Source organism: Petaurus breviceps, unplaced genomic scaffold (genome assembly GCF_028583685.1).
Source record: "Petaurus breviceps papuanus isolate PSGF00001 unplaced genomic scaffold, PetGlider_PUasm1.0 91133, whole genome shotgun sequence".
NCBI classification, from domain to species: Eukaryota; Metazoa; Chordata; class Mammalia; order Diprotodontia; family Petauridae; genus Petaurus; species Petaurus breviceps.
Genome location: NW_027187419.1, coordinates 19529333 through 19554407, shown reverse-complemented (window position 1 = coordinate 19554407; position 25075 = coordinate 19529333). Strand labels below are relative to the sequence as shown.

General features: G+C 38.0%; 1 protein-coding gene across 2 annotated transcripts; it reads right to left on the bottom strand.

Moving 5' to 3' along the window:
* Positions 1 to 1928: 1928 nt before the first annotated feature.
* On the bottom strand, positions 1929 to 24671 carry MMP27 (matrix metallopeptidase 27). 2 transcript variants are annotated; one of them, XM_069080838.1, is made up of 10 exons: positions 24466 to 24671; positions 23299 to 23537; positions 17237 to 17385; positions 16680 to 16808; positions 12308 to 12469; positions 11992 to 12112; positions 11099 to 11229; positions 9584 to 9743; positions 9090 to 9193; positions 1929 to 6131 (listed from the first exon to the last, which is right to left on the bottom strand). In XM_069080838.1, the coding sequence occupies exons 1-10, from the start codon at positions 24565 to 24567 to the stop codon at positions 5896 to 5898; spliced, it is 1533 nt and encodes a 510-aa protein (XP_068936939.1). In that variant the 5' UTR covers positions 24568 to 24671; the 3' UTR covers positions 1929 to 5895. The 2 variants fall into 2 exon arrangements, with proteins under 2 accessions (XP_068936939.1, XP_068936940.1); XM_069080839.1 differs by lacking the exon at positions 1929 to 6131 and adding an exon at positions 7224 to 7500.
* Positions 24672 to 25075: the final 404 nt, after the last annotated feature.

The window sequence follows — 25075 nt, the reverse complement described above, 5'->3', positions numbered from 1 at the left end:
GAAAAGTGTGAACCCTGGATCTGGGACCATCCATTCACCCTGAAACTCCCCCTCTGTGACTGCCTTTTCAGCTGCTACTTATTCTACCTTTTCAGTCTTCTCTGGACCCCAGTAAAAGTAAAAATTGGACATAGCCTCTCATGGGTGTTCACAAATAATAGTACCATATATAATAAGGACTTAATGGACCATCCATCATCTGCTACATCAGATCAAATGAGTAAGCTCCTTTATTGTTCCACAGAATGACAATGTCCATATATCAAAGAGGGGAGTTTGTGATATACCGTGTTTCCCTGATAATAAGACCTATCCCGAAAATAAGCCCTCCCCTTACTGTGTAAGATTCCTCTAAAATAAGCCCTCCCCCAAAAATAAGCCCTATTGAGATTGCTACTGTAGTGAAGGTGATCCCATGCGCTACACACTACATTACGTTACCCTCTGTATGCACCGTCCCTCCCTCCCCCCGGGTGAAATGCACGCCGCGCTCCAAGCTGCATCCAATCATAGCTGCTGCAGTGAGCATGTCATCCTGTTCTTTATTGAATTCATTATTAATAAAGGTACATTTTTTTGTTCACATTTACCTGTTTATTAAAATTGCTGTCAATGTTCATTAAAATAAGCCCTCCCCTGAAAATAAGCCCTCTGGTGTTTTTCTGTCCAAAAAAATTAATAAGACAGTGTCTTATTATCGGGGAAACACGGTATAGTGCAGTAGTTGGGAGACCAACATAAGCCCATGACTTCCACTGAGGGCTGGTGGGATCAGTAACTCACAAGAAGAGAAAGTCTCAGAAAGCTGCTTGGATGTGGGGAGTGAAAATATCCAGTGTGGAATTCCCAGCAATGGGCGTGGCATCCTTGGCAGCAGCAAATTTTAAAACATGGTTCTGGTTGGAACAATGAGTGAAATGACACGTCAGTTGAATTTGGAATCCCAATAATGGCACAAGTCACTAATGGAAGCTTTTCCCAAGTTCTCTTCAGATTTGTAGTATAGATGTCTTCACTCTTTTGCAGATATTTGGAAGTACAATTAGATGCCACCTAGGTGATTTCATGTAGCAAGGAATTTAAGGCTATCCTCCTTCATTAAGAACTCTAGGGTTATAGAAACTGTGAAAGTTTCTCTTTAAAATTACAGTGGAAAATTGTATAACACCACAGGGAGCCCTGCTCCAGGCAGAGAAGACACCAGAACTGCTCAATTCAATGGCTGTCCTCCTTCACTTCTTGCAGGATTTGCTTCTGGTGATGAGCCCCCTTTTTGTCTGCTTCCTTAGATTCCATAACTTAGTTTTTCTCCCAGATCTCTGACACTACTTCTCTGTAACCTTTGATGATTCATCTTTTTCTTCCTGCCCCATTAATGATATATTTCCCTAAATTATATTTTCAAACCTTTTATTTTTCTCTACTCTTACTCTTGGTGATCTCAAAACATAATAAAAATGAAAATTGACCAAATAAGCTGAATACATTGGTTATCGGCTAGGTGGTCCGGTGGGTAGAGTACTTGACCTAGAGTCAGAAAGACCTGAGTTCAAATTTGACCTCAGACACTTAACTAATTGTATGACCCTGGTCAAGTCACTTAACCTCTGTTTGCCTCAGATTCCTTATCTACAAAATGAGGATAATAGTAGCACCTACTCCACAAGGTTGTTGTGAGGGAAAAATGAGATAACAATTGTAAAATGCTTAGCATGGTGCCTGGCACATAGTAAGCTCTGCATAAGTTAGCTATTATCATTATCTTTTACTATTTTCAAAAGTTTATAATCATCATGGATAAAAACTACATTAAATTATTGTAATTATAATTATTTTATAAAATATCATATAAAAAAATTGATTACCTCTGACCACCTGTCATTTGGTAGGGAAGAGGAAGGTACAGCAGTAGTTGTCTCTCAAACCCAATATGTGATAAAAAAAAATTGGCTACTAGTTATTATACAGTAAACTGTCCACTAGGCCTTAGAAGAATACAATAGCAAAAGTTCTATTTTATTCTTCTCTCTCTCTGTCTCTCTCTTTCTCTTTATATATGTATATATGTAGAGAAGGTGTTTGGTAAATATTTGTCAAGCTGAAATCCTTCCCTTCTATTATACTCATAGCACTTAGCACAGTGTGTGGTATATAGTAAGTACCAAGTACCATAGTAAGTACTTAACAAATGCTTTTTCATTCATTCATTCATTCATTCATTCATTCATCCATCCATCCATCCATCCATCCATTCAAAGTAGAATTTCCCTAAATCTTGTGATTCAAAACAAATATGACTTAGTTTAATTTTCTCATTAGTCATATTGTGAATATTAGCTGTTACAATTAAATGTTTGTCAGTTCTGGAAAGATTTGACTGGGAAAACAAATTCCTAAATTATTTATTAAATCATAGATTTTGTATTTTCTTTTTCTTTACTAAGGATCAAATTGTCCTTTCCATGCATGCATAATTACAGCAGCCCAGCTCTCCCTGTGTGATTTCAGTAAGAGATGGTTCTGGGATATGCTCTGAAGGTGGACAGATTTGTAATGAATGTTGGATGTGGACAGAATATATGTGATTGTGAATCAGATGCAACTTTGTAGGTCAGATATAAGAAAAAACACCCTAAAACATATTCTGTAGACACAGATTTATCTATTTAAGAACTTCCCTGGAAACCTAAAGACAAACATCTGAGGGGATGGATTTCAAGTAAAGATATGAAAGTCTCAACAAGGTTGAATCAGAAATTTCCACAAGTCAGTATACAAAACCAGCTCTCTGAGGAAGTGATTCATTTTTGAGGCCCGCCTTTAATGAATTTCTCTCTTTGGCTTGAGGTAAGGGGTGAAAAAATTATCTCTGCTTGATGAATGTGCATTCTTTTCCCTTCCATGGTGATGATCAAATTTTACTATCTTGGATCAACATGGTTTATGTGGGTGAGATCTCCAAGACAGAATGATAAATGTCACAAAATCATCTTGCTCCTGCTTTGCCCAAGAGAAAATTTCTTTGAGCTTCGGTCATATTGACTTGAAGAAAATAAGACAAGGACAAGGGCTATGATGGGTGTAGCCCTTGTTTTCTGTTAGCTATGGGGTACAGTAGAGAGAGAACTAAGGATCCTACTCATCTCTTTCTGAGCTCAGCAGTTCTTCCATGAGCTCTTATAGGGTAATAGTATCATAGATCTAAAGTTACGAGAAGCCTTAGAAATCATCTGGCATGATCCTGGAGCCTGGAGAAGTGGAATATCTTACTTGAAGTCATACATATGTTGCCTAATTCCAACCTTGGTTTTTCACCTGTTCAAATGGGGTGAGAGAAGGGTGCACCCAATGTCTTTCTTTTAATGTTTTCAATCATAATAATGATGGTAATTATTAACATAACTAATGTTTATATACTAATATATCCTTTGATATATTTATATGTTATAACATATATATGTATTTATATATTCATAGTTTGCCAAGTGCTTTAAACAAATAACTTCATTTTATTCAAACAATAACCCTGGGGTGTAAGTGCTATCATGATCTCCATTTTACAGATGAGAAAACTGAGGGAGGCAGAGGTTTAAGTAATTTACCAAGGGTCACATAGCTAGTAATTATTTGAGGTCATAGTTTAACTCAGGTCTTTCTGACTTCAGGCTCAATGGTCTATCTACTATGCCACCTGTCATTCTAATAGTTCTAATATTTAGATCTATGTTAGAAATCTGAAGTGACATGTCTGGGTTTTTAAGCAGAAATAAATAGTAGGAGTTAAAATAGTAAAGGAGAAGGAAAGAGGGATTTAAAGTCTGGGAATCTGGGTACCAATCCTGGCTCTGCCAATTACAACCTGTGTGACATTGGGTAAGTCTTTTAAGCTCTCTGAGTCTGTTTCCTAATCAGAAAAAAGAAGGATTTGGGGCAAGATGATCTCTGTCTCTTCTAGCTCTTAATCTATGATTACATCATTTTCCAAGAGATTGGCCCTCTGATTTTTATCATTCTTGATCTTTTCTATGAAGATTCTCTTTCTTTAAAGTTAAGGAGAATAGGGGCGGCCAGGTAGCACAGCAAGTAAGAGCACCGGCTCCAGTGTTGGGACGACCTGGAGATCGAATCCCGGGCTCAGACACTCAGCACCACACCCAGAAATGACTGGCCGTGTAACCTTGAGCAACTTACTTAACCCCGATTGCTTAAAAAAAAATAAAGTTAAGGAGAATAACTCTCTAGAATTTCCAATACTCACCAAATTAAGCTACTTTTCAGGTAGTACCACCTATGTGTGGAAAACTATGGTCTGCTGAAAAAAGTACTTAGTTTAAGTCAGAGGACCTTAAGATGATTAATCTCCTTGAGCCTCAGTTTCCTTAGCTATAAAATGAGGTTTTACTGACATCTGAGGTTCTTTCCAGTTCTACATCCATCTACATTTATGTTCTTTTATCGAGTCTTTCTCCCTCTCCCCCTCCTCCATTCCATGATAACAAAAGCAAAACCACCCATTCAACAAATATTTATTGAGCACCTAATAGGAGAGACAAGATATTTTTAAAATAATTTTCACCTCACAGGTGGTGCAAAGCTTTAGGTAGCAGTGTGGCATAATGAATATTGAATTCCTAGTGAAAACATCTGAGTTCAAGTCCTAGTTTCTCATTTATGAGATGTGTATCCTTTGACTAGTCACTTCACTATTTTGAGACTCAGTTTTCTTATCTGTAAAATGATAACTACATTTCCACTACCTACATCACGTGGTTGTAGTAAGGAATACATTCTATCAACCTTTTCAGCTATGCAGAAATTTGAGCTATGACTATTTACGTGGGACTCACTAAAATGCCTTTGTTAGTTGGAAAAGTTTGGATCTCAGCGAAAACAACTGTTGAGAGGACAAGTAAGAATGAGTCTAGTGAAGATGTACAGCACCTGTAATGTTTTTAGCTCCTGTGCTCTGTCTCTAGTGGCATGTAGTTCCTATATCCACACCCAATTAACATTAAATGAGAATGAGATTCTCACATCTTCCAGGATCATGCATTGAGGACTTGGATATCAAGAAAAGAGCTAGAATTTGGGTTGGTGACTAATAGTATGAAAAAATAAATGCCAGAGACAGAGAATTTGCAGTAGAAATCTGTGTGGTTGAGTACAAAAAATGCTAGATGTAGAGTCAGGAAGACCACGATTGAAATCTTGCCTTTGCCACTTAACTAGTTGTGTGATTTTGGTCAAGTCACTTAAATTCTCTGAGCCTCCATTTTCTCATCTGTAATAGGGGTAATAATACCTACAATATCTGTCTCACAGGGTTATTATGAGCTTCAAGTGATAAAATATAAGTAAAGCAGTTTGCAAACTTTAGAGTCCTCAAAGAATGTCAGCTACTGTTAGAATGTGAAGGGTATCTAAGAACATGGTTTACAAGAGAAGCGGTAAATATGAAAAAGGACGCCTTTCACATTCACATGCCTCAAATCAAATATCTATTGCTCAGGGTCACATGAGTACAATTTGCATATTACTCAGTTTGAACACATATAAGTTATAGTTGGATTGGGTTAACTGATCTAGTTGAAAAAGAATTCTGAATTTGGTTTAATAAATGTCGTTAGTATTTGTCCATTATTAGTCACTTGCTCAAGTCTTCTTTATGCCAACAAAGTACTGAAATTGTCAAATGGGAGATTTAAGAACTTCTTAATGGTAAGCATAATCAAACACTGAACCTGGTAACTCCCAAAGGACATTGAGTCACCATCCATATTCTTTAATAAAGGGATTTATGGTCATTCATTTGATTCTGGCATATTCTGGAGCACATGTCTGGAATTGATGACTTTTTAAAATCCCTTCTATGTCTATTATTTAACAATTCTTTCATCATCTGTAGATTTCTGTCAGCAGATAAGCGACACAGTAAAAAAGTATGATAAAACTTTGTTGAGAAATCACCTGTACTGATTTTGAATTTTTTTCCTGGCTAGAACTATAATAAGGTGATGAGTTTAATTTTTTCTGACACTTGAACCAGCTGTTGGCCTCCAAAATTCGACTAATATTCTTGGTATCGGGGTTAAATTCAAATTGTTTTGTCCCACTGAAGAAATAGAAGAATCCTAGAAAGAAAATTAAGTCCAATTATTACCTTTTGTAACTAATCATACTTCTGTCTCTCACTTTGGGGGGGGGGAGTGTTCTCAATAATTTTGAGAGTGTAAAGGGATCCCTAGATCAAATATTTTGAGAAGTGCTGATCTAGACCAACTGCCCCCGAACAGAAGTCTCCTTTACGTTATCATTGACAGATAGTCATCTGAAGTAGGCAGCTAGGTGGTGAAGTGGATAGCGCAGGGTTACGAAGCAGGAAAACTCATGTTACTGAGTTCAAATCTGGCCTTAGACCCTTACTAGCTGTGTGACTCTGGGCTAGTCACTAACCCCTGTTTACCTCAATTACCTCATCTGCAAAATGAACTGGAGAGTGGCCCTTGCCAAGAAAACCCCAAATAGGGTCATGAAAAGTTGAACATGACTGAAATAACTGAACAACTACAACATGTAGAGACCATTTGAAGACTTCCAGAGATGCAGACCCCCTTCCATCCCCAGGCAGCCTGATCCAATTTTGGAAAACTTAAACTGTTAGAAAGTTTGCCCCATATCAAAGTCTTTCTATAACATCCTCCCATTACTCCTAGTTCTGTCCTGGATCATCAAAAGTAGTTATCATGTTCTCCTGTATTTTCTCTAAGCTAGACATCCTTAGTTCCTTCAACAATCCTCCTGCAGAGGTCCATCTCCAGTTATCCTGATCTATATCTTGCCACTAGATCCAAATGTCTCCAGTGAAGAAAGTGAGGCTGGTGTCTTTCCACAGCCCTACCTCACTTAAATCCAATTCACTTGCATGTCATTGTATCACCTCCCTGATGTCGTGGTCCTCTTTGAGAATGAAGGACAGCAGCAATCTCCTGTAGCAAAGTACCTGGTCCTTCTCACTATCCTTTTAGCTTACCACTGGACAGGCTGTAACTCATTAAATCCTTCCTAAAATTGGCAGCCAGATCTGAAGGCAATATTCTATCAGAGAAGTGAGCAACATGGAACAAACACAGTGAGATGATCACTTCCCTAAGCCAGGAAACCACCCTTCTCTTATGTAGCCAAACTGCATTTTTTAATTAAAAAACACACTTTTTGTATTATTCTTTACTTTAAAAACCATCCCTTTTATATTATTCTTTAGAATATTATAAGGAATCAAAATCAAGTTCTGCATACTTTAGCCCCTTTACTCCACAGTTTTTTAGAGATCCCTAATAGTAGCTTGGCATTCACATTCATAAGTCTTTTCATTAAATAAAGCTATAGTTCATTTAGTGACATGAACTCATTGAGGATAGATGCCATTTCCTCATTTCTCTTGGGGGTAAAGTTCTCTTTTGAACAATTTTTGTTCTCTCCTGAATCCAGAGATAATCTTTTCTAGATTAAAAAAAACAGAAACAAAACATAAAGTTGAATAATTTTGCATTTTCTTCATCATGCATTATCATAATTCTATCCATTACAAGCCAGGGTTACATCTCTTCTTTGATCTGTTTCCTTGACAGAGCTTAATGGAAAATAAACAGCCTTTATGACAGATGTCCCATTTGAAGGATGGCCATGTAGGAAGTGACTAGACTTGCTCTGGCTAGTTCCAGAGGGTAAAACAAAGTCCAAAAAAAGAGATGGAAATTGTAGAGGTAGATTTCAGGTCAATATATGGAAAATTTTCAAACTATTAGAGCTGTCTCAAAGTAGAACAGGCTTAGTAAGTAAGGGAAGTCCTCATCTCTGGAATAATCAGAGGTATGGGTGCCAATGGCATTCTTGGGCTATTTTCTATTAATTACTCTTGTTTCATGATACAATTTCCTTATTTTGAAATTAAGCATTTCCTTGACGATATTCCTTTTACCATTTATTTCATGCTGGTCATCACTGAAAATTTTCTTCAGGCAGTTATATACCCACTGAATATTCATTTCCCTTTGAGTTAGCCATAACTTTGATTCTCCAGACACTGTAGAGTTCTAAGGTTTTAAGTCATACAAAATTGCCAAGAGAACATTTATTTTATAACACAGTGTTGAGGACTAGTTTGACATCTTTAAAGCACCGTACAATTTCCAAAGTGCAATTGCCTCTACTCTTCCTTCTATTTATTTCTGCATTCTATTCATTGCCTACCTACAATGCCTATCCCAGCTATAAGGAACTGACATACTAACTCAAGGATCTGATGATACAACGATATATCACAATTTGAGCAACAATCCCTTTTCATCCACTTAGTTTTTCCTGGGTGAATTGCTAGGACAAACTCTTTTAAATAACCTTGGATCTCTTTGAGGAGGCCCTGTAATCTTTTGGAGTTTGGTATAACCAAACACTATCATCCACAAACAGGATCATTGGAGAATCATCTAAGTGGAATCTTTCCTCTATTTGTATCTTGAGCAAGACATCTTCCATGATAGTGAGGAACAACTTTAGCAAGGCTATATCTCCTTATTCTGTACCCTACTTGACAGTGATAATAATCTTAATGTGGGATTCCTCATTGGAGGAGAGCTAGTCTCAATAAAAAGAAAAAAAAATCCTTCCCTTGACCTTTCTACTCCATTCAATGACTATGTCATCTCTCTCTTTCCTTTTAAAACTGAACTTTTTAAGAAATGTTGCTTATATACAATGGTTTTAGTTTCTCACTATTTATTCTTTGTTTATCCCCGCTGTGATGTAGTTTTTGACCTCACCATTCTAGTTAACCTGTGTTTATACCAGCCACTAATGACTTCCTTATTTTTATGTCCAGTGGCCTTTTTTCCCCACTTCTCATACTCCTGAACTTCTTGGTAGCTCTTGATTCCATTCTCTATTCAGACACCAAAATCACCTATTTCTCTTGGCTATTATCTATCCTTGAAATCAACGAAAGTACATATCTTTAAGAAGGACTGATACTTTTAATCATTTAGAATAGTCCTATTTCCCACATATCCTAACTGCTTGGCATTTCTACTTACTCTTATACTGGAATGCAGCATCAACGGGGAGACCAATTCCTGGAAAGAGTCCTGCTATCCTTCTAGGGTAACCTTTTTCCATGGTTTGCTTTATTTCATCATATCTGCAATGAAAAAATGGAGCAAGGAGTAGAAGTTTCAAAGCAGCAAATTTAGAGTTTAAGGGAAACATTTCCTAACAATTTAAGCTAATGTGAGTGAGGCAGAATAAGCTTCTTCAGAAGGTATTGGGTTTCTTCTTCAAGCAAAGTTTGGTTGACCCTTTGTTGGGATCAGACTAGGTGAACCCTGAAGTGCCTTCTGACCTGGAGATATGTAATTGGTACAGGGCATATGCCCTGCAAAATGATGACAGCAAAAGCTCTCTTGATCATAACATGCACTACCAAGCATATAAGCCAATACTGAAACATCTTGCTTCCTCTCTAAGGGCCTAGAAGCTCTATGGGCAATTTTCACTTTAGGCCAAAGAACACAGTGCATTCTGGGTTTACCTCCAGTACTTGTCTTCAACAAAGAAATAGGTTTTTCTTGTGTTCCTGTTAAAGAGAGCAGCATCTATCTTTTTTGTGTGCCTTGGAAAGCCAAAGTTATAAATGGGCTTGGGATAACCTGGCAGAATGGCATATGAACTGATCATCCAGAAATTTGCATCTAGGGTGAGACAAAGAGATAATTTTTTTTAATATCTTGTCCTCAGGATAGAAAATAATTGTCTTAAGAGTCACGAAAAATCCTTAGGTCCCAAAGTCAATTCTGCTTGTTAACATGATTATTTCATTTTATCCCCTTCATATCCAACCTCTTCCTTCTGCTTTATCAAACCACTAGACTTGGGGAAATAAGCATCTATTTCTAGAAAACATCTTGAGGCTATGTCTACATAAGAGCAATACTTTGATTTCTATGGTCAACTTTGAGTAGGTGTAGAAGTCAAAATAGCCACATGAGCATATCCAATCAAAGTACCACTAAAGACACGTGGTTATTGGAAGCCAAATAAAAGACAAACAGAAAGGAGAGAAAATGCATGCTATTTTTAAATTTTTTTCCTTTTTACATTTTTATTTTTTTTTCTTTTTGAAGGGGGGGAAAGTAGGGCAATTGGGGTTAAGTGACTTGCCCAAGGTCACATGGCTAGTTTTGTGTTAAGTGTCTGAGGCCGGATTTGAACTCAGGTCCTCCTGACTTCAGAGCTGGTGCTCCATTCACTATGCCACCTAGCCGCCCCTATGTTATTTTTTTTTTAAGGAAAGGGTCTCATTTCTTACAATACCTACGCAGGCCGGGTCAATAATCATAATTTATAAGGATTTCTTATTTTCAAAGCTGTATAGAAAAGACCTGATATTGGTGGATACATCTTTAAGGTATACACATTGTCTTGTATGCCCTTCACCATAGCCCTTTTGAGGCAGATGATTGTCATCATCATTTTACAGGTTTAGAAACTGGAGGAATGAGAAGTCAAGGGACTTGTCCAAGGTCACCTAGCAATTCAGTGACAGAGTCAAAATCAAAGTCAAATCTTCTAATTTCAAGTCAAATGCTCTTCACACTGCATTTCAGCTGTCACATCAGAAATATATACATAAAGAAATATTGGAGATGCTTTATGATGTACTTATTATAATTGTATTTATGATTAAGGAGCTAAGGTCAAAGTGAGGGTAACTAAGTGATGCTGTGAATAGAGCACTGGGACTAGAGTCAGGGAAACCTGATTTCAAGTATGGCCTCAGCAATCTACTAGCTGCATGGCCCTGGACAAGTCCCTCAACCTCTATTGGCCTCAATTTTCTCAGTTTAAAAATGAGATAATGATAATATCTACCTCCTAGGGTTGTTTTGAAGATTAAACGAGATATTTGTACAGTAACTAGCACAGTATGTGATGCTTCCTCACTTTATAACAGGGAAGCACTTTAATTCGGGATCAATGGTGATGTCTGTTTTCCTAATATTTAAATTAGCCACAAATGACAGAGAGATACAACGAAAGAAGTTACCTTTAAAAATCAGAATTTCATCCCTGTCATTTTCATATGCAGCTTGAATGCCATCTGGCAGAGATGACCAAAATGAAGAGATTAAGTCAAATTCAACTTCTGAGACTTCATTATAAATTCTCCACAAATGCCTGTTTCAGACACAAGACAATCTTATGTGTATATACAGCATAGATGTTGATGGCAATGAGATGTCTGTAAATGTCAATAATCATAATTTATAAGGATTTCTTGTGTATCTCTAATAGATGCAATAGCATTGAAACTACCCTCACTTAGCAACTTTAAAGGGATGTGAACTTGTTTTTAACCTCTATTGACTGGGTAGAAGGGATTGTGGTCCTTATGGACCCTCTAAAGAGTTCCTTCTAGTGAAGGCATTTCTCAGACAGCACCATAACTCTAGGAGCCCAAGGTCTAGGTGGTTTAGGGTTGACCTTTTGAGATGACACTTTCAACTCTGGCATTTGTTGGAATGAAAAATGTCTTCTTTGCAGCCATAGAATCTTAGAGTCTATCTTAACTTTGGAGGTTATCTAGTCTACCTCCCACCCAAAGCGGGACAGCGCTCTAATCTCCTCATCCAGGTAGTTCTCCAGGGTCTGCTTGAACATTAAAATTAGGAATCTGTTAACAAATGCAGAAATGACATAAGGAAGGAAACTGAGCCACTGTGGTCAGTCAAAGCCTAAGTAATTCAATATGGCACAAGTCCCTACCACAGATGATAGTGTGTTAGGATAGGATTTAAAGACTTGTGCAGTATCCTGCAAAATAATTGCTTAAAATAGACACTTCATCCTTTCACGATGGGCATTCAATAAAACAAAATTCATTTAAAAAGAACAAATTCCAGAAAAGGAAGAGATCTTGTTGAGAGAAAAAGGGTTTACCTGTCTTTAAAGAACATTACTTCTCTGCGGAAGGTGGTGACAGCATCGAAAGTCAAATTAGGGTCACAGGCTTGGGGGATAGTGGGTCTCTTTGGCTTAGTAGGTGCCTTAGATGAGGATCCTTCAGTGAAAGAACAAGACATTTGAAATAGCCGTGATGAATGACAAGAATGTGAGGAAATAATATGAGTACAGAGGAGGCTTGCACAATGGGAGTTTTTTTATGAAAAAAAAATTTAAGAAATGATTTACCTAATTTCCTTTCTGAAAGTCTTCTTGTTCAATACCTCTGTGTACAGGGTAGAACTCCACTTACCATAGATAGCCTGAATGGCCTTAATATCATCCTGAGAAAGGGGAGACTTGCTGGGATCAATGAAGGCATAATTTGGGAACATCAAAGCACTTGGATCATTGGAATGAGAGAGACCCAGGGAATGGCCAAACTCATGAGCAGCTACAAGAAACAAGTTGAATCCTTAAAAAAAATAGAAAGAGTCAATTAACCAGTCAACAAATATTTATTAAGTGGTTTTATTTTATATTTATTTTATTATTAGGTGTTAATGATTAAATATTATTAATTTATTATTACCTATTTGCCTACTATATGCCAGGTACTATACCAAGCACTATGAATTCAAAGAATGGTAAAAACTGTTCCTTCTCTGAAGGATCTCACAGTCTAAAGGGGGATAAACATGTAAATCAATATACAAATACAAGATGTATAGAGGGTAGGTGAAAAATAATCTCAGAGAGAAGATGGGGGGTGGAAAAGGTCTCCTGCAGAAGGTAGAGTTTGAGCTGTCTTCAAGGAAGCCAGTGAGCCACGCAAGAGTCAAAGATGGGAAGGGAGAGCATTCCAGGCATTGGGGACATACAATGCCTGTGGAGAGTCAGAAGGCGGAATACTATGACATAATTAGCTGTGCAGTGAAGTGTGGCTGGGAAAAAAATACAATACTGTTCTTTATTGAGCTTAAAAGATTTTTTAATTATTAATAAACAGGTGTAAATTGGAATACTTGCATGTTAGATGAATGGTTGGCTTGGGGAGATGAAAATAGGATTGTCACAGGGAAGATAATACTTTTATGAGCTAGAGTTCATTTGGAAATTATTCAAACTAGCTATTAGAAGATAACTGTCTTATTACTGATTTAATAAGGTTTGGAATACCAAAGTTCAGTTTAAGGAAACATGAGTACACAACACTACCAAGAAGGTAAAGCTTTATTGAGGGGACATACAATAAAGAAGGGTGGTCAGGAACAATAGATAAAAATCAAGTCCCTAGGAGCCCTGGGTAGAATTGGGAGCCCAGGCTGGTAAAGTCTATTGTGTTTTTATAGGGTTCTTATCTAGGTCAAAGAGGACCAGGCAGTGGGGAGAAGGAGGGAGGAGCCTGGGTTTAGGAACGGGTGCTGACACATTATGGTGGGGGTGGGGGGTGGGGATAGGGAAACTCCTGGGAACTGGTGACTTGGTAATATTTGAACACTTTGGGAAGGGGTTTTCAGTTATTACTACTGGTCTTATTTTGACTTGGTAACTTAAGACATTGGAGTTTTCCTGGGGCTTCTTTGTTTAGCAGGATGATAAGATTACTGAAGTTCTCACAACTCATTTTTGATTTAGGGGTAAGTTTTAGGGAGCTGCCCAAGGTACACAAAGGTTAAACATCTTGTCCAGGGCTACACCATCTGACAAAGTGTCAGAGGTAGTAAACCCAACATTCCGTGAAATCCATCAAGATATCTTTTCATTCAGGTAGGCAAGATAAAATTTAGCATATGGAGGTAAAGTTATTTTTTCCTGGCAGAGCTTCAGCTAGAGTACGGTTATTGGTCCTTTGCCCCAAACACCGAAATGGAAAGGGTGTTTGACAGACGTTGGACTCCTACATTAACTGTAGAAACAACTATGAAGCACCTAATTAGCAAGGATTAAATAAAAAATAAAACAGGAAATCTCAGTCATATATTTCCTCTCCTTCAGGGTCTATAGCCTGAGAGAGAAACTCCTTAGACTACCCCTGTCTGCTCATTGTCCTTTCATCCCATCTCAGCTTCGGCCCTCCCCTAACTGCATTGTCTCAAGTATCAAAATTGCTATTTATGTCTGTCCATTGGAGTCTCAAAGACTCCTATGATTGCTGCTCTAGGAACAGAACTGACAATTATTTGCTGTTAGGACTATAGACTACCATCCTGTATCTTAGAAGATGCTGCTGATAGCATCCCTCAAATGCTCATGCAGATTTATAAAGACATTGATTTCCACAGGCTCCCAAAGTGGGTGATACTGCCCCCTGGGGGGCACTGAAATGATGGCAGAGTAGTAGTTTGAAATGACACAAATCTCAAAAAATACTGTTAAAGGGTTAAAGAAAGTAGACTTCTGGGGCGGCGGGGGGGGGGGGGGGGGGGTCTGAGCAATTGTTTTTGAAAAGGGGGTGGTAAGCCAAATAAGTTTGGGAACCTCTGCACAATCCACCCATAATTATAACCCAGATATACCTGCCTGTGGTTTTGGGCCTGTTGTTCATATCCTTCCATAAGTTTGCCATAGAAAGATCCACCCAGTGGAGCAGAGTCCCTCATCACTTTCCCCTAATACCCTGAGGATACCAGTGGAGCACTTTTTTTTTTGCTTTTTGGAGGGAGAAGGCAGGGCAATCGGGATTAAGTGACTTGCCCAACGTCACGTGGCTAGTAAGTGTGATCAAGTGTCTGAGGCCACATTTGAACTCAGGTCCTCCTGACTCCAAGGCCGGTGCTCTATTCACTGTACCACCTAGCTGCCCTAGTGGAGCACTTTCTGTTGGCCTGCTGTCCGTCATTCTTGCCACAGTACCAGCCCATTTTCTCTTCCACAAAGCAATTTTTCAATAGCATTTTTACTCCCATTCCATTCATGCCCATCCTTCCATGGGTTTTATCTCCATAACATCTCTTGTATATACTGCCTTCTCTCCATTGACACTGCCACCACTCTGCCGAAGGCCCTCTCCTGGACTATTGTAATATCCTACTGGTTGGACTCCCTGCCTTAACTATCGCCCCAATTCAGCACTGTCTGAATTGGCTACTCAGCAGTCAAATTGATCTTGCTAAAGTGCAGGTATGATCATCTGTAATGTTTATGGGATTTAAGATCCTCTCTGCCCATTAATAGGCCTCAGGTAGAGCCCATTAAGGGAAGCTTGCTTAGGGGAGGCTTGCTTGTAGGAAGGCTTTCACACCTTTTGTTAATTTCTAATTAGACACTGAGTCAAGAGGGTTGTGATGCCTTCTGGCTCTGAGAAGTGTGTATATACTCTGAGCTGGTATTTTGCTTTGGGGGTTTGCTTATGAGAAGGATCTTGTGATTCCCTGGTTGAGATCCTGAATGGCTGTATGTTCAGAGCTCCCCGCCTGCTCAGATGTAAAGGCTCTCTCAATCCAGAGATGTATGTAAAGTGTATAGCAATATTGCTTTGATTCAGGCAGAGTCCTGTCTGTTGGTCTTTATTTCTCTGCTTGTATTTTCTGTTCATATTTTTTTCTGAAGTTCAGGGTGCTGACTTTTTCCCTGAACTGATGAATGTAATTAAAAAAGATTGCTGACCCTCTAAACAACTATCTTTCCTAGTAAAACAGATCTAAGATCCTGTGCTAGCAGCCAGCCTGGGTATGCCAGTGTGGTTGCCACTACACCACATCACACACACACACAAACACACACACACACACTTCCTCCCCTCCCTCATTCATTAAACTTGAGTCTCTCTTGACCTCCAGGATACAAAGGCATCTCTTTGACATTCAAAGTCCTTCATAACTCTAACCTTCCTACCTTTTCAGTCTTCTTATACCTTACACCTCACATCCCAACCTGTACTCTTCAGTTCATTGACTGGTTTTCTTGCTATTCCTCAAACAAAACATTTTCTCTCTTAGCTCAGTGAAAATTCACTTGCCATTCTACATCCTAGAATACTCTTCATCTATTATTGGCAAGCTACTATTTTGGGGGGAGTGAGGAAGGAAGGGAAGAAAGAAGGAAACAAGAGAGGAAGGAAGGAAGGAAGGGATGGAGGGAGAAAGGGAGAAAACAAGGGAAGAAGGAAAGAATGGAGGGAAGAAGAGATAGAGAAAGAAAAGAAGGAAGGGGGAAGGAAGGAGGAAGGGAAAGAGGAGGAAAGAAGGAAGGAAGGAAGGAAGGAAGGAAGGAAGGAAGGAAGGAAGGAAGGAAATAAGCATTTATTAAAGATCTACTATATGCCAGGCAATATGCTAAGCAATTCACAAGTATCATCTCATTTGAGCCTCAGGACAAGTCTGAAACATAGGTGTTATTATTCCCATTTTGTAGTCGAAGAAACTGGGGTGGACAGAGGGAGTTAACATTTTTTAAGTGCTTACTATTCCAGGCACTGTGCTAGCATTTTGCAAATATTATCCGATTTCATCCTTAGAACAACCCTGTGAAGTAGGTACTCTTATTATCCCAATTTCATAATTGAGGTAACTGAGCCAGACAGAGGTTAAGTGACTTGTCCAATGTCATACAGCTAATGTCTGAAGTCAGATTTGAACTCCTGTCCTCCTGACTCTAGCACTATTATGCTATCTATTCTTAGACTGATTTAAAGTAATTCTTAAAAAAAGAAATGTTGGATATTAAGAATCCCTAGAACTTACCACTTGAATCTTTGGTCCAATTTTCATCCTCATCAAAGTGGGTATCTCCACCAATTCCCCAGCCAGGAGGAAAAGCATGGCCCAGGACTCCCAGTGGACCATCAAATTGACGAGGGCATCTACCATGGGCTGTAAAATTAACAGCAATAACAGACTAGCATTTATACAGTGTTTTAAATTTGCAAAGCATTTGGCAAATATCTCATTTGAATGAGAATATATATATATATATGTGAAAGAATGATCTATTTACAGAATCTCAGAATTTCAATATTGGAACCCATTTCTATAAAAGATCCCCTAAAAAGTGGTCAGATAGCCTTTCCTTGTAAATCTCTGATGACAGGGCATTCACTACCTCTCAAGGCAGTCCATTTCACTTTGAGAATCTAATTATTAGAGAAGGTTTTTCCCTCCCTACCTTAACTGTGTTCTGTAGTTGGCACCAATTGCTTGCTATCCTTCCCTCTGGGGTCAAGCAGCACAAGTCTCATCTAATTCACACAACCCATGGTGAAAACACCCTGATTTATTTCTCAATCATATTATGACTGTACCTCTGGTCCTAAAAGCAACCATAATGTCAGCAATGCCTTTGGAAATCCTGGTGAATGTTAGTGGGCTCACTTTGCTCCACAGTTCCAGAGCCTTTTGGATGGCTTCCTCCACATCAGAAGTTTCCATATCAGGAGTATAGTTCAGTATCCTTTAAAGTTAACATAAACATTCATGCAAATGTGTGTTCCATATGCACATAGGTGTATATACATAACTAAATCACTGGTGTCCTGTTAAACAAATTCCACATCTACTACACAGACCTTTTTGTCTAATTCCCTATTAGAAATACAAATACATAGACTTTATATACTTGTATGTATACACATATGTATTTATAGATATACATACTTGGTATGACTATAAAGTAAGGAGACTTACATTCTTGAATGGCTTATAGAAATCAGCCTTCTAATTCCTGTATATGTAGCCATGTACACACATCATTTGCTAATTAATCTATATTTAAACTTATTAAAATTTTCCCCTCTGAATCACTAAGAACTACCCAGGGGAAAAAATGTCCCCCTTATTTCCTAGTCAGTCAAAAAGCATTTAGAAAGCAACTATTATGTGCCAAGCACTGTGTTAAGCTCTAAGGATGCAAAGAAATGTAAAAAATCATCCCTGCTCTCAAGAAGCTTAAAACCTAAAATTGTGTATCATAACTTTATTTAGAATTGGAAGAGACCTTAGAAGTAGTTTTAGTTCAACATTTTTATTTTATAGATGTCAAAACTGAATCCCAGGGCAATGAGGGGACTTGCCAATGTGCTAAGCATTGGGGATAAGTATAAAATACTGCTTCCCAGAAAAATTGAATTTTATTATATGAGGCACATATACATATACATAAATACAAAGTGATTTTTATTTTGTTTGGGAGAGGCACTAGTAACTGAGGATATCAGGAAAGGTCTAATGTGAGAACTTTTAAGAAGCTAGGGTTGCTAAAAGGTAGGGGTGAGAGATGAGTGCATTCCAGGCATGGGGCGGGGGGAGGCAGTCTGTACAAAGAAACATAGATGAGAGATGGAATGTTATTTATAAAGAAAATCTAAAAAAAAGTCAGTTTGCAATTTGTCTTTGCATAGAATTGGAAAAAATAAAATACTACTTGAAAAAAGAAAGTCAATTTGGTTAGGCTATAGAGAATTGAAAAGAAACTATGTCAAGATGGTGGAATACAGCCCAGGACCCAGCTGAACTCTCCCAACATTCTTCCCCAACTTTTAAATAACACCTCAAATCAAATTGTGGAGTGACAGAGCCAACAAAAGGTGAGAAAGAGTCCTTTTGTCCAGCCTAAGACAATTTCAGAGTCCCAAAGGAGAAGTCTGTAACACTTGGGTGGGTACAGTCTTGGAGGTGGCCACAACCTCAGCAGCAAAAACAGCAATTTTGGGAGTTCTCAACCCAGAGATGAGAAGGGAGTCAGAAAACTGGTCATAAAGAGATTATAGGGAGCCTTTTTATGGCACTAGTTGTAGCTGGTGCTGACTGCAACTTTCTTACCCCTATGTAGTTCTGGGTCTCAGTTCCAGGGTAGAAAGGAGAATTTGTGATCAGTCACAAGGGAGCAGGGACCCAGAACACAGTTCCAGGGCTAGGAGAAGCACTGGCACTTGCAACTCCAGGAGAACAGAGGACCTGGTCATAGTTCCAGGGCCAGCATTAGTACCTATACTTGTGGCTGTAGGGGTGCAGGGACCCTTCTTTGGTAAAGACCAGAGCCTAGACAAGGAGAGCATGACCACACCTCTCCCAGGATATCACTAACTTGGAAGCACTGAAAACTTGCAGACCCATAGAACTAGCTTGGAAAACAGCAGCATGAAAAAGTCTGAAGCTTGGCACAGTGCCTTCCCACCCCCTCTCCCCCAGATGGTCAGAGCCTAACTTTAACATAAAGTTCAAAGTCAAGAAATAGTCTGGGAAAATGAGAAAACAAAAAAACAAACAAGCAAACCACAGCTTTTGACCATACACAAGAAACTACTTCAGTGGAAGAGAAGACCAAGGTATAAACCTAAAAGAAGACAAGAATATGAAAGCCTCAAAGAAAAAATGCTAATTGAATCCAAGGTCATCAAGAATTCTTAGAAGAGTTAAAGAAAGAGATAAGAGTGGTAAGAGAAAAATTGGGAAGAGAAATGAGAACAATACAAGAAAATTATGGAAAAAGAACTTACAGTTTGGTAAAAGAGGAACAAAAAAATGCTAAAGAAAATACTACTTAAAAAAAAAGAATTGGCCTAATGTCAAAAGAGGCACAACAATTCATTGATTAAAAGAACTCCTTTAAAAACAAATAGGCCAAATGGAAAAGGGAGTTAAAAAAACTCACTAAAGAAAAGAACTTTAAAAGAAGAACTGAACAAATGGAAAAGAGATATAAAAACTCACTGAAAAAAATAATTCCTTAAAAAGTTGGAATTAGACCAGTGGAAGCAAATGACTATGAAATTTCAAGAAACAATAAAATAAGATCAATAGAGTGAAAAACTAGAAGAAAATGTGAAATATCTTATTGGAAAAACAACTTACCTGAAAAATAAATCCAAGAGATATAATTTAAGAATTATTGGGCTACCTGAACGCCACAATAAAAAAGAGCCTAAACATCATATTTTAAGAAATTATTAAAGAAAACTGCTCTAATATCTTATATACAGAATGTAAAATGGAAATTGAAAAAATTCACCACTGATTACCTCCAGAAAGAGATCCCCAAATGAAAACTCCCAAATATCAGAGCTCACAGGTCAGACGGGAAATATTTCAAGCAGCTAGAAAGAAATAATTCAAATTTTGTGGAGCCACAGTCAGGATCACACAGTATTTAGCAGCTTCCACATTAAAGGAATGGATGGCTTGGAATATGATATTCCAGAGGGCAAAGGAACTAGGATTACAATCGAGCATAACCTGCTCAGAAAACTGAGTATAATATTTCAGGAAAAAAGTGGGTATTTAATGAAATAGAGGAGTCCTAAGCATTCCTGATAAAAAGACCAGAACCAAATAGAAATTTTTACCTTCAGAATCGAGAAGCATAAAAAGGTAAGCAAGTCATTGTAAGGGACTCAATGAAGTTAAACTGTTCACATTTGTATGTGGGAAAATGATACATGTATCTCCTAAGAACTTTATTATTATTAGGGCAGTTAGAAGCCATCAGTAGTAAGTCAATTATGTTGGAATGAGCTCTAAAAAGATAATGTAGGATTGAGAAAGAGGCATTCACTGAGAGAAGGGGGAAGGGAAATGTAGAATAGGGCAAACTTTCCCTCATAAAGGAAATGCAGAAGGAAGAGTTTTTGTAGTGGGTAGGGAAAATGGGGGCTGGGGAGAAATGCTTGAAACTCACTCTCAGAGAAATTGGTTCAAAGGTAAATAAATATATATATGTATGTATGTATGTATATATGTGGGTGTATATATATATATATATATATGCACACAAACATACATACATATATACGGTATATAAATCTATTTTACCCAATAAGGAGATAGGAGAAAGGGATGAGAGATATGGGGGGTGTGGAGAATGATAAGGGAGAAGACAGAATGGGAAAGGCAGTGGTCAGAAGCAAGCAGACTTTTGAGGAAGGATAGGATGAAAAAGAGAAAGAAGAATTAGAAGAGGAAAATAGAGTGGGAGGTAATGCACAATTAGTTATAACTGGGAAGGTGGATGGAATGAGCTAATCTATAAAATGAAAGCATATAGCAAAATGGATTGGAAACCAGAATCAACCAATATGTTATGTATAAGAAATACACTTGGGACAGAAAGACACATAGAGAGTTGAAATAAAGGGTTAGAGCAGAGCCTATTATGCCTCAGCTGTAAAGAGGGCAGGGGTGGAAATCATGATTTCAGACAAGGCAAGGACAAAAATAGATCTAATTATAAGAGATAATCAAGGAAAGGTACATTTTGCTAAAAGGTACCATAGAAAATGAAATAATATCAAAAACTTTTACAGCAAGTTTCTCTGATAAAGGTCTCATTTCTCAAATATATTGGGAACTGAGTAAAATTTAAAAAACTAAGAACCACTCCCCAATTGATAATTGCACAAAAGATGAATGGGCAGTTTTCAGAATAAGAAATCAAAACTGTCCATTGTTATATGAAAAAAAAATACTCTACAGCTGATTAGAGAAAGGCAAATTAAAACAGCTCCAAGGTACTACCTCACAGCTACCAGAAATGACAAATGCTAGAGGTGATGAGGGAAAATAGGTACATTAATGAACAGTTGGTAGAGTAAAGATGGGAGAGACTGGAGACAGAGAAATCAATTACAAAGTTTTTGCAGTATTCCAGGAAAGAGGTGATGAAGTCCTAAACTTAGGTAGAGAGCGAAATGAATTAGAGATGCTGTTGGAGTAGAATCAATAAGACTTGGCATTGGACTGAGCTGATGGAATATAATGGCTAAGGAAGAGTGAGGAGGATAGAATGATGTAATGGTTGTAAATCTGTGTGACTGGAAGGATGGTGAAAGGGGAAAGATTGGAAGAGGGCTGTGTTTGGGGAAAGATTATGAGAAAGGAAATAGCAAAGATGAAGTCTATTGACTTTAAATTCAGGGCTCTCTGGAAGAAGGAAAAGATTGGTAATCAGATATATAGCATTAGATTGGACATTCTTATTGGTTCCCAACTTGTATCACTGAATATGAAAGCATTGAACCCAGACTTAAACATATACTATTTTCATTCAGGGACCAATACAGAGCTAGACATGTTAACCTTAATGTTTACTTTAGCAATCATTCTTTCTCCTATATACAGACTCATCATATATTTTCCTCTATCCTCACTATAGTTAACCTCTCTCCATGTTACATCTTAATTCACGCCTCCTGAATGATGATGATGATGATGATGATGGTTATACTAATAGCTAGCAGTTATACAAAATGCTTTACTTACATCATCTCATTTAATCTTCACAGCAACTCTGTGTGGTAGATGCTATTATTATCACCATTTCACAGATGAGGAAACTATGGCTAAGGGGTTAAGTGACTTGCCCAGACTCAGAACCACATAGCTAGTAAGTGTCTGAGGAAGGATTTGAACTCAGGTCTTTTTAACTCCAAGTTCAGCATTCTATCCATCATCATCCTAGTTGCCTAGCACTAGGTGAACAACTACTGACTTGGTCTATAAAAACATTAGCTATCTGGTAGGTGTTTTCTTTCTTACCATAAGAGAGGCTGGCTTCCACCAAGAAACTTCTAACACGCAATGAGAATAATTTCTGTAGGGCATACATATACCTGGAGAATAACTGGTAACTGTAAATAGTTTTGTGTCCTTTCCACCTCTCACATTTTCCTTGGTGTCCTTTGATTTATCAATATTTCCACTGCACTCAGGAATGGATTTAGAACCTCTATATTATCTTCCTGAGCCTGCCTGTTTGCAGCTTATGTCTCTAAGGTATAGTAATAAAAATAATAGTTAGCATTTATGTAGTGCTTTAAGGTTTACAAAGCATTTTCCAAATATAATCTAATTTGATTTTCACAACAACTCTGGGAGGTAGATTATTATCCCCATATTACAGATGAGGAAACTCAAGCAGGCAGAGATTAAGTGACTTGCCCAGGGTCACACAGCTAGTAAATTCTGATGCTGGATTTGAATTCAGGTCTTCTTGACTTCAGGTCCAGCACTCTATCTCCTTAGCCGCCTAGACAGAACAAGACAAGAGAGCTGTGGAAAAGATAAGAGTCTTAGAAGATGTATAGACTTTGCCCATTTCCTTCATTCTAAATCAGGAACATATATAATTTATTGCAAACCAGTTATAATGATCCTTATTTTATAACAGCTTTAAAGAGAAGTTTCCATAACTTTCTTCAAAATCCATTCTAATATTTAACAGCCTTCACAGTTGGGAAGTTCAACATCATATCCAACTTAATTGGCTATGTTCTAGTTTCCATTTATTTTTGGACATATTTCATATAGTCAAGCTCATGTGTGTAATTTGAGAGTAGAATAGTTACAGTGTTAGAGAAGACAGAAGCATTACCTGTATGTGAGTCTGTGTTTTCTCCACCCAGGTAGAGTATAGCCATATTGACCCACGTCAGGCATCCCACATCTGGGCTGTTTCATGATCTCAAGGGTATTAGAGTCAAGTCTACCGGTCACTGTCAATCCAAAAAATGCTTGCATTTCCCGGAGTTTTCCATCTAAGGGGAGGTTGCTCTCGTTTTGAGTAAGATGACTCCCTTCTGTTTCAAGTGTATAGAACTGACCTAAATATGCCTGACCCAAAAGATAAAAACAAAACAAAACAAAACATATACATATACACTCAAAGATAAATACAGAAAAAATAAAACTATACTCTTGCGGAAGTCATGACCTCTAAATTAAACTCATTGAACAGAATGATTTGGAACTGATCAAAGAAAACAAACCCTAAAACTTCTCAAACCCCAACCACACCCTAGAGGATGTTGGGCTTCTTTTGCTTGTTGGGTGATGTTTATGTTCATAACTATCTTGGCTGCTATGCTCAGCCTGGTGTTTCCTAGAAACAGATTTTCTATGTACAAATTCTTTGCTTTGTAAATACAATCAGTTTCAGTCACATGGGACCATCAAACTATGATGATTTCTACAAGCTCCCTCCCAAGTTGTTCATTGGTTCACACTGCGAATACAGGTATTCTAAAGCGGTAGTTTGGTCTATTCTAGTCAATCTCAAAATCCTTTCTGGTGCTTCCTTGAGGTCTCTGTCTCCTTCTCTCTATTTGTATCTTTCTGTCTTTGTGCCTGTCTCTATCTCTGTTTCTGTATGTTTTTCTATGTGTTGGTGAGTCTGTGTTTCCATTTGTCTGTGTCTGTTTCTACCTCTGTCTCTCTGTCTCTCTGTCTCTGGTCTCTTTCTCTCTCAGTCTCCATGTGTCTGACTGTCTGTCTCTCTGTTTCTCTCTGTCTCTGTCTCTATCTCTCTGTCTGTCTCTGTCTGTCTTTCCCTCAGCAGTAGAGTCCCCTTTCGTGCTTTGCTCAAGACTTAACTGTTTGTCTTCCCCATCCCCATTCAGTGCCTCATCTTAGAAACTTCCTCCTCTCAGAAAAGTCAGGGACTCATTTTGCTGATGCTGTAAGGTCCTCAGATGATGGCTACAAAAGTAACCTCTCTTTTTCATTGTGTTTAGTTTGTCAGTCAACAACATTGATTAAGTACCTGTGCAAGCTGCCTGCTTTCTTCATGCTCCATCTTTGAATCTGCAGGAAAAGCAGAAGAGGACGCTAGTGAGAACAAGCAGAGAAAGGACAAGATCTTCATCTTGGTTCCCACTTCTGTGCCTTGCTTTTGTAGGACTCCTTCCTCTCTTCACGTGAAGCCTAGTCCTGCTTGTACAGAAACTCAGCAAGACAAGTCAGCAGGGCCATGACTCATTGATTGTATCATCTTTTAATTAACAACAGAGAAATGCATTTCTCATAAACTTGCCATGATAGGGTTTTATTTTCCTCTCAAGCTTCATTTTGCAATCCCCAAATTTCCTTTTAATAATTATACACAACCATTCTCCATGGCCCACTCGACTCTATTATAAAGTTGGCCACGTAAGTGTAACTTTATTTTTGGGAAAGTTGATTTTAAAACATAGAAATACTGAATAGATTTTATAAAAGCACTTTCAGTTCAATTGAAATCAATGAGATTAACAAGATATATTTTCCTCTAAATAGCTCAAAGTATTGTCATAGCCTTTACTTCAGGAAGTGCCTGAGGAAGTACCCAACCTCATTATTAGAAAAACACAAAGAAAGAAAGAGAATGAACAAAT